The sequence below is a fragment of the Nycticebus coucang genome, chromosome 14, assembly GCF_027406575.1.
Source record: "Nycticebus coucang isolate mNycCou1 chromosome 14, mNycCou1.pri, whole genome shotgun sequence".
NCBI classification, from domain to species: domain Eukaryota; kingdom Metazoa; phylum Chordata; class Mammalia; order Primates; family Lorisidae; genus Nycticebus; species Nycticebus coucang.
In genome coordinates, this window is record NC_069793.1 from 67167620 (window position 1) to 67180774 (window position 13155).

Genomic DNA, 13155 nt, shown 5'->3' on the forward strand with positions numbered 1-13155 from the left:
GAAAAAGAATTGCTTAGAACAAAAATCTGTTTCTTATTCCATTGTGTTTCACAAAATAATTCCCTTTCCCTCTTTCCTCTCATGAACATCCATCAAGGCATCTGCATTTCATTTAGTCATACTTACATATACACACTAGTCTCTGACTAGACTATGAGTTGTCCTCAGGGAAAAAAAAAAAAAAAGGAACTGTGTCTCATTAATTCCTATGCCCAGCACCTGATATCAATCCATAACCACAGGAGATGCTTCATAGTTACCTGCTGAATGAGCGACTGCACCTCTCACTGTCTTTTATGAAGACAGAAATCATGAGTACAGTGAAATCATTAGATGACAGATTGACTTGTACTAGATGTGGTAATTACCTTAGAGTGGTTAATCTACTACTATTGGGTGCTAATTCTTCTCCATCAGTTTTGATGGTAGGCATTCTGTGAGTTCTTGATGGAACCAGAAACTGGGTATCGCTGGGTTCCGTATCCTCTCTCAATCCCCGCTCAGATAAAAGCACATTTTCTGTCATGTCAATGGTAGGAAGAGGATTGTAGCTGTCATAAGCTTCTGACAGAGGCTCCAGGGCGAGTGAGACCTAAAAGAGACGGTAATATATCAAAAATTTTCCTTAGCATGAACTAATTTTAAGACTGCCCTACTTAATATAAATTAGCACCCCCCATTCCTTATAGGATTATGTCTAAATTCCTGCCTATCTCACAAGCTTCATCCCTCAATATGTTTCCCTCTTTCATCCCTCTGTCCCAGACAGACTCATTACATAGGGTCCTCCAAATGTACCTTACATTTCACTGCTTTATGCCTTTGTACATAGTTTCCTCCAGTATTACTTCTTTGTGCCCAGATAGAGATGCCATGTCCTCTGTCTTCTTAAGGTTTCTATTTACTCTGTATCTATCCATCAACTTAACCACCTTAGTATAGTTCAAGCAAGGAACTATACTAAGTTGTGCTAAGTTCCCATTACAGAGAAAGTCCTGTATGATATAACCCTGTTAGGAAAGCATATTGTCCTAATTTGAAGATTTTTTTTTTTTTTTTAAAGCAAAGGCTTAGGGCAGTGTCTGTGGCTCAAGGAATAGGGCGCTGGCCTCATATACCTGGGGTGGCGGGTTCAAACCCAGCCCTGGCCAAAATTGCAAAAAAATAAAAAAAGCAAAGGCTTTGTAGCCTTTGTAGCAAAGGCTACAAATAGAGAAGCTATTTGTAACTATTAGTTTATTTCTCATCTTGACTAATTATGACTTCTTTGAAAGCATTAACTATCTTCTTCATTTTTCTGTGAATTACCATCCACTTGTACACACAGTACACAAGACTAATATGCCTAATAATGCCTTATGTTCAGATAAATAAAACAATGACATAGCACCTTCTACATTCTTACTGTTAGTTGCTTGGGAAAAATAAGGCTCTGGTTCTTTGCTGGAAATGAAGTGGGGAAAGGAGGAAGGGTGACAAAGATGAAAAAGTAATCACTTTAAGTTTCTTATCCTTTCATTCCTGTGAGTTCAAGTTCTCTATAAAAAGGCTCTACAGGCCCGGCACTGTGGCTCATGCCTGTAATCCTAGCATTCTGGGAGGCTGAGGTGGGTGGATTGCCTGAGCTTACAAGTTCGAGACCAGCTTGAGCAAGAGCGAGACCTGGTGTCTAAAAATAGCTGGGCATTGTGGTGGGCGCCTATAGTCCCAGCTACTAGGGAGGCTGAGGCAAGAGAATTGCTTAAGCCCAAGGGTTTGAGGTTGTTGTGAGCTGTGACTCCATAGCACTCTACTGAGGGCGACTACATGAGACTCTGTCTCAAAAAAAAGGGCTCTATAGACTTTCTGAAAAGCCCAATGGAGAAAGCCTAATAGAGGAATAAAAATTAAAATAGAGCCTAAAGGAAAACCTTAAAGAAGAAAATGAAGAACACACTCCAAAAGAAAAGAGCAGTATTTAAAGTTCAGTTTCAATGACAGAGAAACCAGAAGGAATAGTTTAGGCAGCCAAAGACAGTCAAACAATCACGAATAGCCCAACACAAAAATGAAAAGCTGCAGTTAGATGTTTTAAGATGTCTCTGGAAAGGTCAATGGAATATTTTGTGCAAAGAAACTGCCAAGGCATGAACTCAATAAAACATGCCTGGGTCTCAATGAGGAGAACTCTGTTCATGAATCAGGTAATATACAATCCTTCAAATCTATTCATCATCAAAAATTTTCTATAAAGACAAATGACAAAAATGCAGTGATCACTGTAATAGTATCACATAAAATCCTGGTTGCTCAGATATAAATGTCAGAAAATATTCCCTTACTATTCATCACTTGCCAAAGAAAGCCACTGCATTTTAGAAACAAAGGAGGCACTGGGAATAAAGGCTGTGTCCCTGGCTTTAAAATGACCCCCTGATTGGCTCACTGAGTTTTGCTTTAGCCCTAAGCAGAACCAGTAACAAAACAACTCATAGGCCTTTACTGGCACTGGCCTTTGTAGAAAGGGTCAGGGAAAATCCAGGACCTGCCACACCCATCTTACAATCAAAATATGGGGCTGGCTTAACTCTTCAGTTAAAGAAATATCTAATACTTTTTATCTTAAAAGTAATTTTAACAAAAAACAGTGAGTTCTAAGATAAGTATGTATATTAGGTACTAATGGAACACTAAGGAGGGGTCTGAGGTTGGAGAAGAGGTGGAGAAGAAGGAGTACCAAGGATGGTTTCCAGGAGTAAAATACAAACATCTGAGAACCTTAAATATGAACAAGACAGAAGAAGCTGAGTGGGGTTGAGGTAGAACATTATAAGCAGAGGGAAAGGCATTAGTCAAAGTTTGGGGGTATAGCATGGAAGGCTGCTCCATCAATTCTTATCAGCCCAGGGGACATCTACTCCTAAGGTCCTTGCTTCCCAGAATGTGCCCAACATATTCCTCCATCTAGCTCACAGATCTTCATTCCTGTCCATGTCAGTCCTTCCCCTCCCCAATCATAATTCACCTTGTGCTCCTTCCTCTGCCAATCCCTTCATTAAGCCCTGTAAAATTTCTATTTTATACAAACCACTTCATCACTTTAACTGAATATTTTTTTCTTAAAATGTCCCTATTTCTTACAATGGGCCATAGCAATCCTGTGATTTATGCATGGGGGCTGTTTCTCCTCAGCAGCCTCCATAGCCCGGTCACTGATACATGGAAAAAAAAAAGTTCCTATTTCCCCAAAGTCTTCTCTAATGGATTTCATTTGCTAGGATAAGAGCTGTTAACTTATTCCTTTCTGATGCACAGACCAGACCACAGAAAGCACCAGAAAAGTGCTATCATTCTAACACCTAAATATAATACCCTTCTATTGAAGCCTGTGTCGTCCACATAGACCATAAATATACCACATACTTCTCATGTCTACAACATAACCTTGTGGACATTCATCAGTCTTCTAGCAATGATTCAAGGTTCTCTTTAACACTGAGTTGCCTACAATTATCTACCTCTAAGAAGAGTAATTTTCTCTACGGCTGGATGCTGAAAAGGGAGGCTGTAACCCTAAGACCAGTTTTACCTTCACCTACCAGTCAGAGCTTGCCAGCTCACAATAACTTTTCTAGTGCCAATGATTCTCTTTCTGGTGGAACTCCTGACCGTTTATGTTATTTGGATATACTGAAGACTAACTGATCTATATGTATTCCCTGAATTGGCAATTCTTGCTTCCCAAAGAGAATTACCGAGAAGTCAAAACAAAAATTACAGACAAGTCAAAACAAATGCTGAAATATGCAAACAAAACATGACTGTGCCAATAAAATCAACTAGAATAAAATGGACAAATTAACTAAACTATCGAAGCTAACTCCAAAAGAAACATTTTGTAAATAGCCCTGTATCTACTAAAGAAACTAAAGTTGTAGCTAGCTGGGTGTTATGGCTCCCACCCATAATCCCAGTGACTCAGGAGGTGGAGGCGAGAGGATGGCGCGAGCTCAGAAGTTAGAGACCAGCTTGAGCAATGTAGCCAGACCCTATCTCTTAAAAAAATTTTTAAAAATTAGCTGGATGTGGTGGCACATGCTTACAGTCTTAGCTACTTGGGAGGATGAGGTGAGAGGATCGTTTGAGACCATGAGTTGAGGCTGCAATAAGTTATGATCACACCATGGCACTCCAGCAAGGGTGACAGAGTGAGACTTCATCTCTAAAAAGTATATACATAAAAATTTTAAAGAAGTTGTAGTTAGGGCGGTGCCCATAGCTCTGTGGGTAAGGAGCCAGCTGCATACACCAAGGGTGGCAGGTTCGAACCTGGCCCAGGCCAGCTAAAACAACAAAGATAACTGCAACAGAAAAACTAGTTGGGTGTTGTGGCAGGTGCCTGTAGTCCCAGCTACTTGGGAGGCTGAGGCAAGAGAAATGCTTAAGACTAAGAGTTTGAAGTTGCTGTGAGCAGTGACGCCATGGCACTCTACCCAGGGCAACAGGCAGACTCTGTCTGAGACTGTCTCAAAAAAAACAAAACCCAAAAAATGTTGTAGTTAAAAACCCGTCCCACACAAAACAAAATCCAGGACCAGTTAACTTCACTGATAAATTCTACTGAACATTTAATTGTTTAGCAGAATTCTATATAAACTCTTTCAATAAACAGAAGGAACTGTCCTCAAATCTTTTTATGATGCCAGCATTCCCTGACATCTAAATCAAAGACAATGCAACCAACAATACTATAGACCAATATAGTTCCTGAACAAGAAATGTAAAAATCCTCAATAAAACATTAAATCACATTCAGTAATACAAAATGGCTTATACATCCTGATTCCATGGTGTCCATCCCAGAAATAATAGTCCGGTTTAGTTTTCAGAAATCAACCAATAAAATAAATTCTAGTAGATACAGAAAAAAATTGATAAAACCAGGACCCATCATGAATCCTAGTAAATGCAGGAAAATTTTTGATAAAATGCAATACCTCTCCATGATAAAAAAAACCTCTCAGAAAATCTGGGAAAAGTTTTCTCCAAACTTAGTACTTTTCTCATTGATAAATGGCCATCTGTGAAAAACCTATATCTAACATTATATTTAAAGAGAAAGACCAAATGCATTCCTCCTTAGAAAAGGAACAAGGCAAGAATATCTGTTCTTTATTCAACATTAGACTGGAGATTTTCAAGCAATAAGGCAAGAAAATAAAAACAAAAGACATATAGCTTATAAAACAAGCAAAACTGGTTTATGCATAGATGACATCATTGTCTATATAGAAAGTACTGAGAAGCTAACAAAAAGCATAAATAAACAAAAATATATGCAAGCCTACATGAAGCTAAGAAATTTGAGAGAAATTTTGAGAGAACTTAAGATCTAAATAACCAGAGAAATATAACATGTTCACAGACTGTAAAACTTGATATTGCTAGCCAAGAAGTCAATTCTCCTAATTTGATCTGTATATTCTAGAGCAGTGTTTTTCAACCTTTTTTCCTCTCACGGCACACTTGAATCTATAAACTTCCGCGGTCCACTTAAAGTATGTTGATCAAAAAAAGTGTAAACAATAAGTATATAATTACTGTGCTTTGAACATCTTTCAAAAATAATTTAATTAGTAATCTCTGAAAATTTTTGCAGCACACCTAAGATCCTCTCATGGCACACCAGTTGAAAATCACTGCTCTAAAGTATCAACAAAAATTCTAGCAGATTTTTTTCTGGGAATTAACAAGATGATTTTAACATTTCCATGGAAATGTAAAAAACTTAAAATAGCAAGAGAATTTTCAAAAGAATAAAATTAGAGAGCTCAGACTGATTTCAAGGTTTACAATTAAAGCATCAGTAATACAGTGATACTATACTAAAGACAAAAATAAGATCAATGATACAAAAGAGTCTAGACATATACTCGCACATATCTAATCAGCTGATGTGGTATAAATATTCCAAGAAAATGGGGAAAAGAATAATCTTTTCAATAAATGGGAAGAGAACAAGTAGATACCATCACAGGAAAAAACAAATTCTGACTTTATCTCATACTATAGGTATAAATAAAAATTATTAAGACATGAACTATATCTAAATATAAAAGCTGAAATTATAAAAATCATGGAGGAAAACACTGGAGAAAATCTTAGCAATCTTGGTTTAGGAAAAGATTTCTTAGGTAGGACACAAAAAACTAAACTATAAAAGGTGAAAATGAATAAATTTGATTTCATTAAAAGAAAAACTTCTGTTCATCAAAAGACACCACCAAGAAAATAAAAAAAGGGCTAGCCCAATGACTCACACCAGTAAGCCTAGCACTCTGGCAGGAAGAAGTGAGAGGATCAATTGAGCTTAGGAGTTGGAGACCAGCCTGACCAAAAGTGAGACCCCTTGTCTATCAGAAATAGAAAAAAAAATTAGCCAGGCATGATAGTGTGTGTGATCATGTAAAAATGAATAGGTGTGTTTCGGGGGCAAGACACGATTGCAAGAGGGATTTTGCCTAACAAACGCAATCAGTGTAACCTGGTCTATTGTACCCTCAATGAATTCCCAACAATAAAAAATAAAAATGGGGCGGCGCCTGTGGCTCAAGGAGTAGGGCGCCAGTCCCATATGCCAGAGGTGGCGGGTTCAAACCCAGTCCCGGCCAAAAAAACCAAAAAAAAAAAAAAATAAATAAAATAAAATAAAAATAAAAATGAATAGGTGTGGCTGTGTTCCAATAAAATAACATGAGGGACTATCAGGTATTTATTACTGTTATGTTTATACCTTATACATATCTTTTGCATATGTATTTAACAAAAGCAAAAAAGTTTTAAATAAAGTGTGTAGTGCCTAACATATGGTAGGGAGGTATATTATAAACATTGATTTTAAAAAAGTTATCAGCATGAATGCCCTCAATTTTCCCCTATTCCATCTAAAAATGTTTCTCTTTTCCCTCCTAGTTATATGTAATTCCTCCTTTCCAACTAACTCTATCAGTCGTGCTCATGGTAAGAATTCATTCTCATTTAGTTCTCTTCAGGAAACCAGCTGCTCAATTATTCTCTTTCATTTTCAATCTCCTTCTTCACTTGCTTCTCCTTTTGCTCTACGAAAAAAATCTAGTCTTTGGCCAAGGGAGGTGGCTCAAGCCTGTAATCCTAGCACCATGGGAGGCTGAGGCAGGTGGATTACCTGAGCTCACAAGTTTGAGACCAGCCTGAGTCAAAGTGAGACCTCATCCCCAGAACTAGCCAGGCAATGTGGCAGGTGCCTGTAGTCCCAGCTACTTGGGAGGTTGAGGCAAGAGAATCGCTTAAGCCCAAGAGTTTGAGGTTGCTGTGAGCTGTGGTGCCACAGCACTCTACTGAGGGCAACATAGTGAGAGTCTATCACACACAAAAAAAGAAAAAATCAGTCTCCTATGCTCTAGAAAAAGAGTCAGAAAACTTATTATGTAGAGGGCCAGATAATAAATATTTTAGGCACTGTTGCATATTTTTCTTCTTGTTTTTACTGCCCTTTAAGAAATACAAAAACTATTTTTAGCTTAAAGGCCAGATTTGTTTCACAAGGCAAAGTCAGCCAACCCCTGTTTTAAAACAGCATGAACAAATTTCTCAGTTCTGTTACCCACTGTCAATACTATTTCCTCTCAAATTCAAGTAAGTTTACTGTGTCAATGTTACATGCCTCCTACCATGTCATTTCCCTGTTATTTTTATCTCATACAATCCTTGCAACATTTTAGTATCATTTTACAAAATAGAATATTGAAGCTCAGCAACTATAAACAGTAAACAGTAGAATTGTTTTTGTAAGTAATTTCTCTAAGTCCAAGTCTAGTGTACTTTCCTTTGTATCACGATACCTTTTCCTCTCTTCACTGTTATTTTTATGGAAAACAAATCTAATTGTTGCTTCTACTTCTTCCCTGAAATTATTACTTATTTCCATACTCCTTAATTGTTCAAAATTTCACAGAAGTCTCCACTGCTCTATTAAAAACAATTCTCTAACCCAGCAGTTCTCAACCTGTGGGTCCTGATCCCTTTGGGAGTTGAATGACCCTTTCACAAGGGTCGCCTAATATCAGATATTTACATTACGATTTATAACAGTAGCTAAATTACAGTTATGAAGTAGCAACGAAAATAATTTTATGGTTCAGGGTCACCATAACATGAGGAACTGTATTAAAGGGTCGCAGCATTAGGAAGGTTGAGAACCACTGCTCTAACCAATCCAACAACTTTAAATAAAAAATATACAAATACTATTATGTCAATTTCTTTTTTATTTTTTTTTGTTGGTTTGGCCGGGGCTGGGTTTGAACCCGCCACCCTTGGCATATGGGGCCGGCACCCTACTCACTGAGCCACAGGCGCCGCCCTCTTTTTTATTTTTGAGACAGAGTCTCACTATGTCACCCTCAGTAGAGAACCAGGACATCATAGCTCACAGCAACCTCAAACTCTTAGGCTTAAACTAATTCTCTTGCCTCAGCCTCCTGATTAGCTGGGACTACAGGCGCCTGCCACAACACCCAGTTATTTTTCGTTTACAGTTGTCACTGTTATTTAGCAGGCCCAGGCTCGGCTCAAACCTGCCAGCCTCAGTGTATGTGGCCGGCACCCTACTCATGAGCTACAGGCACCGAGCCTATTAAAAATACTTTTAATAAATTTAGTATAACCAAGTGTACAATGTTTATAAAATCTATAGTAGCATACAGTAATGTCCTAGGCTTTCACATTCATTCACCACTCATTGACTAACCCAGAGCCACTTCTAGTCCTGCAAGCTCCATTCATGGTAAGTGCCTTCTATAGCAATTTTTATCTTTTATACCATTATTTTTACCACACTTTTTCAAAGTTTAGATACACAAATACTATTGTGTTATAAATGCCTACTGTAACCAGTATGGTAATATGCTAAACAGATTATGTAGCCTAGAAACAACAGTATACCACATAGACTAGGTATACAGTAGGCTATCCCATTTAAGTTCCTGTAAGTACACACTGTTTATAGAAATATGAAATTGCCTAATGACACATTTCTCAGGACATGTCCCCATTATTAAGTTATGTATAAGTGGCTTGATGCTTGTAGCTCAGAATCTAGGGCACCACCACATACACCAGAGGTGGCAGGTTTGAACTCAGCCCAGGCCTGCCAAACAACTACAGCCAAAAAATAGCTGGGCATTGTGGTGGGCGCCTGGAATCCCATTTACTTGGGAGGCTGAGGCAAGAGAATAGCTTAAACCCAAGAGTTCGAGGTTGCTGTGAGCTGTGATGCCACAGCACTCTACCAAGGGCAACATAGTTAACACTCTGTCTCACAAAAAAAAAAAAAAAAAGTAATGCATAACTGTATATGTAGAGGAAATGAAATCAGTATGTCAATGAGAGATCTATACTGTTTATCACAGCACTATTCATAATAGCCAAGATTTGGAATCAGCCTAAGTATCTATCAATGAATGAAGAGGTTAAAAAAGGTATATATACACAATGGAATGCTATTTACCATAAAAAATGAATGAAATCCTGAGTTTTGCAACTACATGGATGGATGCCTGGGGACATTATGTTAAGTGAACAAAACCAGGCACAGAGGACAAATACCACATGATCTCTCTCCTAACTGGAATGTAAAGAAATAGAGAGTAGAATAGTGGTTAACAGAAGTTGGGGAAGGTAGTGAGTAAAAGGGGGAGAGGCTGGCCATGGGTACTACCTTACAGTTAGATAGGAGGGATAAGACCTGGTGTTCTATTGCACAATAGGGTAAATATAGTTAAAACAATGAATTATATATTTCAAAACTGCCACAAGAGGATTTTGAATGTTCTCACTATAAAGAAATGACAAATGTTTAAGATGACGTCTATGTGAATTACCTTGATTTGATTATTATACAAGGTACAGGGTATCCTACAGGTCACCACACATACATATATACATAGGGAAAGCCGACAATTGTAGCTAAAAATACCATTATTTACAAAATATTCACTATGACATTCACAAAATATTTATCTACATGTAGATATATAAATGCAAAAAATATAAACTATAATATAATGAGTTTACTAATTTTTCCTACTTAGCAAATACCCTGTATTAACATACATGTATTGAAACATTCCACTGTGCTTTTAAAAATATGTACAATTATTATGTGACAATTAAAAATAAAACCAAAAGAGAAAGCTTAATCAATGAATACATCAAAGACACCACTTACAAGAGCGAAACAATTACTGCTCAGCATTATATTAGGAGCTGTGGAAAAAACAAAGAAAGTAGAGTACAAAAGGCTTACCACTAAGGGAATCTAGGAATTAAAGGGAAGAGGAATTAAAGGCAGCCTATTAATAAACAATCTTGGAGACTATGTAGGATTTTAACTGAAAATGATTATGCAGTTTATGCTTTTATGAGTTTAATAAAGAGGGTAGAAAGAATGAATACAGTAGGAAGTGTGAAGCACTCTTGGAACTTGAGATGGGCTGCAAAGCACTAAATGGATTTGGGTAAGTGAGAAACAAAGGTAGGTCTCTGGGTAAAAATATGAGCAAAGGCATGAGGTAAGAATCAGCATGATGTATGGGAGTCATGTTATCTATTCATTCTACAAACAGATTCAATTACTTCTACCTCAAAAGTTTTATTCTAAATAGCAATGAATTAAAAAATATATTTCTTTTTACCTGGAGTTCTCCAAGTTTCTTAGATGTTGGCGAAACAATGGTAAAAAGTCCATTGATTTGATGGGTTGGAGAAAGCTGAGCTAGTCCGGTGATCTGAGCTCTACCAATTGGAAGATGATCAAGTTTGGTGATTACTTCCAGCACCAGAACAGCCATATCTAATCAGAAACAATTATAACATATTCATATTTTTAAAATTTATTTTTATATTATTGGAAGTAGGCAGAGGGGTATACACTGAAATTTTTTTTCATTTATTTATTTATTTAGTCTTTTTGAGACAGAGTCTCACTATGTTGCCCTTAGTAGAGTGCTATGGTGTCACAGCTCAGAGCAACCTCAAAATCTTGGGCTTAAGCAATTCTCTTGCCTTAGCCTCCCAAGTAGCTAGGACTACAAGTGCCCGTCACAACGTCTGGCTATTTTTAGGTTGCAGTTCTCATTGTTGTTTTAGCTTGTCCGGGCCGGGTTTGAACCCACTACCCTCGGTGTATGTGGCTGGTGCCATAACCACTGTGCTATGGGCGCAGAGCCTTTAAATTTTTTAATTAAAAAAAAAATTATTTTAGTAGCTCAGTGCCATAGCTCAGTGAGTAGGGTGCTGGCCACATATGCAGAAGGCTGGCAGGTTCAAGCCCGGCCCAGGCCTGCTAAACTACAATGACAACTGCAACCAAAAAATAGCTGGGTGTTGTGACAGCTGCCTGTAGTCCCAGCTACTTGGGAGGCTGAGGCAAGGGAATGCTTAAGCTCAAGAGTTTGAGGTTGCTGTGAGCTGTGATGCCACAGCACTCTACCAAGGGCGACAGAGTGAGACTCTATCTCTTAAAAAAAAAAATTATTTGAAAATGAGCCTTCCTGCCACAAAAGCATGAATCCCTCTTTGCTCTTCTGTCTGGTGTGGAGTAGCGCACGGGCCCTCCAGGCCTATTCCCTCTGTGTCTCTGCTGGGTGTTTCCTACCTTTCATTCTTAGCAGCTCACGGGATGGTGTGCAAGGTGCAAGGAAGCAGGAGCACAGAAAAACCCTCAGCTTCAGGGAGAGGAGGCTGCTTGCTTGAGGATGGCCTTTGTGGCTTGGCGGAACTCTGTGTTGATGTAGGTCCTTGGTTTTGGGGATTTCAAGAATGAATCCATGGACCACAGATCAGTGACCAAGGTGAAAAGGAGGACGCCACGCAGGAACCTCGCGCCCACAAGCTCTGCTTCAACATCTGTGTGGGGGACGTGGAGACAGACTGACATTGGCAGCCAGGGTGTTGGAGCAGCTTGCAGGCCAGGCCCCTGTGTTTTCCAAAGCCAGAGACTCTGGCAGACCCTTTGGCAGTGGGAGAAATGGGAAGACTGTGGTCCACTGCACAGTCAGAGGGGCCAAGGCAAAAGAAATCCTGGACAAAGGCCTATAGTGTGAGAGCATGAATTAAGAAAAAAATAACTTCTTAGATGCTGGAAACTTTGGTTTTGGGATTCAGTTGCACATCAGCCTGGGTATCAAATATGACCCAGTCCTATGGCCCAAACTTCTGCAGGGTGCTGGGAAGGCCGGGCTTCAGCATCGCACACTGAAGGGCAGGGCAGGATGCACTGAGGCCAAGCACAGAGTCAGCAAAGAGGGCGCTATGCGCTGGTTCCAGGGATCCAGGGATGAGGGGACCATTCCTCCCAGCAAGTAAATTCCTGCTTCTATCCAAAAGGCCAATAAAAGTGTTTTCAGGGGAAAAAAACAAACAAAAAAGCCAAATAAAACAAACATCAGTATGGACATTTTGACAATGTTGGTTCTTCCCAGCCATGAGCATGGTATGTTTTTCCATTTGTTAACGTTTTCAGCTGTTTCTTTTCTTGGAGTTTCATAGTTCTCTTTATGGAGACCTTTCATGTCCTTTGTTGAATAAACTCCCAAGTATTTCATCTTCTTTGGCACTACTGTGAATGGAATAGAGTCCTAAACTGTTTTTTCAGCTTGACTATTGTTGGTATATATAAAGGCTACCAATTTATGAATGTTGATTTTGTAACCTGAGACCTTGCTGTATTCCTTGATCACTTCTAAGAGTTTTGTAGTAGAATCCCTGGTATTTTCCAGATTTACAGTCATATCATCTGCGAAGAGCTTAAGTTTGATCTCTTCTGAACCTATATGGATACCCTTGATTGCCTTTTCTTCCCTAATTGCAATGGCTAAAACTTCCATTACAATGTTAAAGAGCAGTGGAGACAATGGGCAGCCTTGTCTGGTTCCTGATCTGAGTAGAAATGATTTCAGTTTGACTCCATTCAATATGATATTGCCTGTGGGTTTGCTGTAGATGGCTTCTATCAGTTTAAGAAATGTCCCTTCTCAGTGTAACCTGGCTTATTGTACCCTCAATGAATCCCCAACAATAAAAAAAAAAAAAAAGAAATGTCCCTTCTATACCAATTTTCTTAAGTGTTCTGATCAT

General features: G+C 38.7%; 1 protein-coding gene, 1 non-coding gene and 1 pseudogene across 5 annotated transcripts in view; 2 read left to right on the plus strand and 1 right to left on the minus strand.

Annotated features, from left to right (window-relative positions):
* C2CD3 (C2 domain containing 3 centriole elongation regulator) overlaps positions 1-13155 on the minus strand; it is a 163218-nt gene that overhangs the window by 142735 nt on the left and 7328 nt on the right. For all 4 annotated transcript variants that reach the window (XM_053560620.1, XM_053560619.1, XM_053560621.1 and 1 more), the window contains exons 3-4: positions 10713-10870; positions 369-592 (exon numbers count right to left, since the gene is read on the minus strand). In XM_053560620.1, coding sequence (XP_053416595.1) covers positions 369-592; positions 10713-10870 — 382 coding nt within the window. The remainder of the gene's footprint in view (positions 1-368; positions 593-10712; positions 10871-13155) is intronic.
* Positions 3039-3202, plus strand: LOC128566261 (small nucleolar RNA SNORA84). The gene has a single exon (XR_008374539.1). It is a non-coding gene; the product is annotated as a small nucleolar RNA SNORA84 (small nucleolar RNA).
* Positions 11699-12384, plus strand: LOC128565258 (60S ribosomal protein L11-like; annotated as a pseudogene).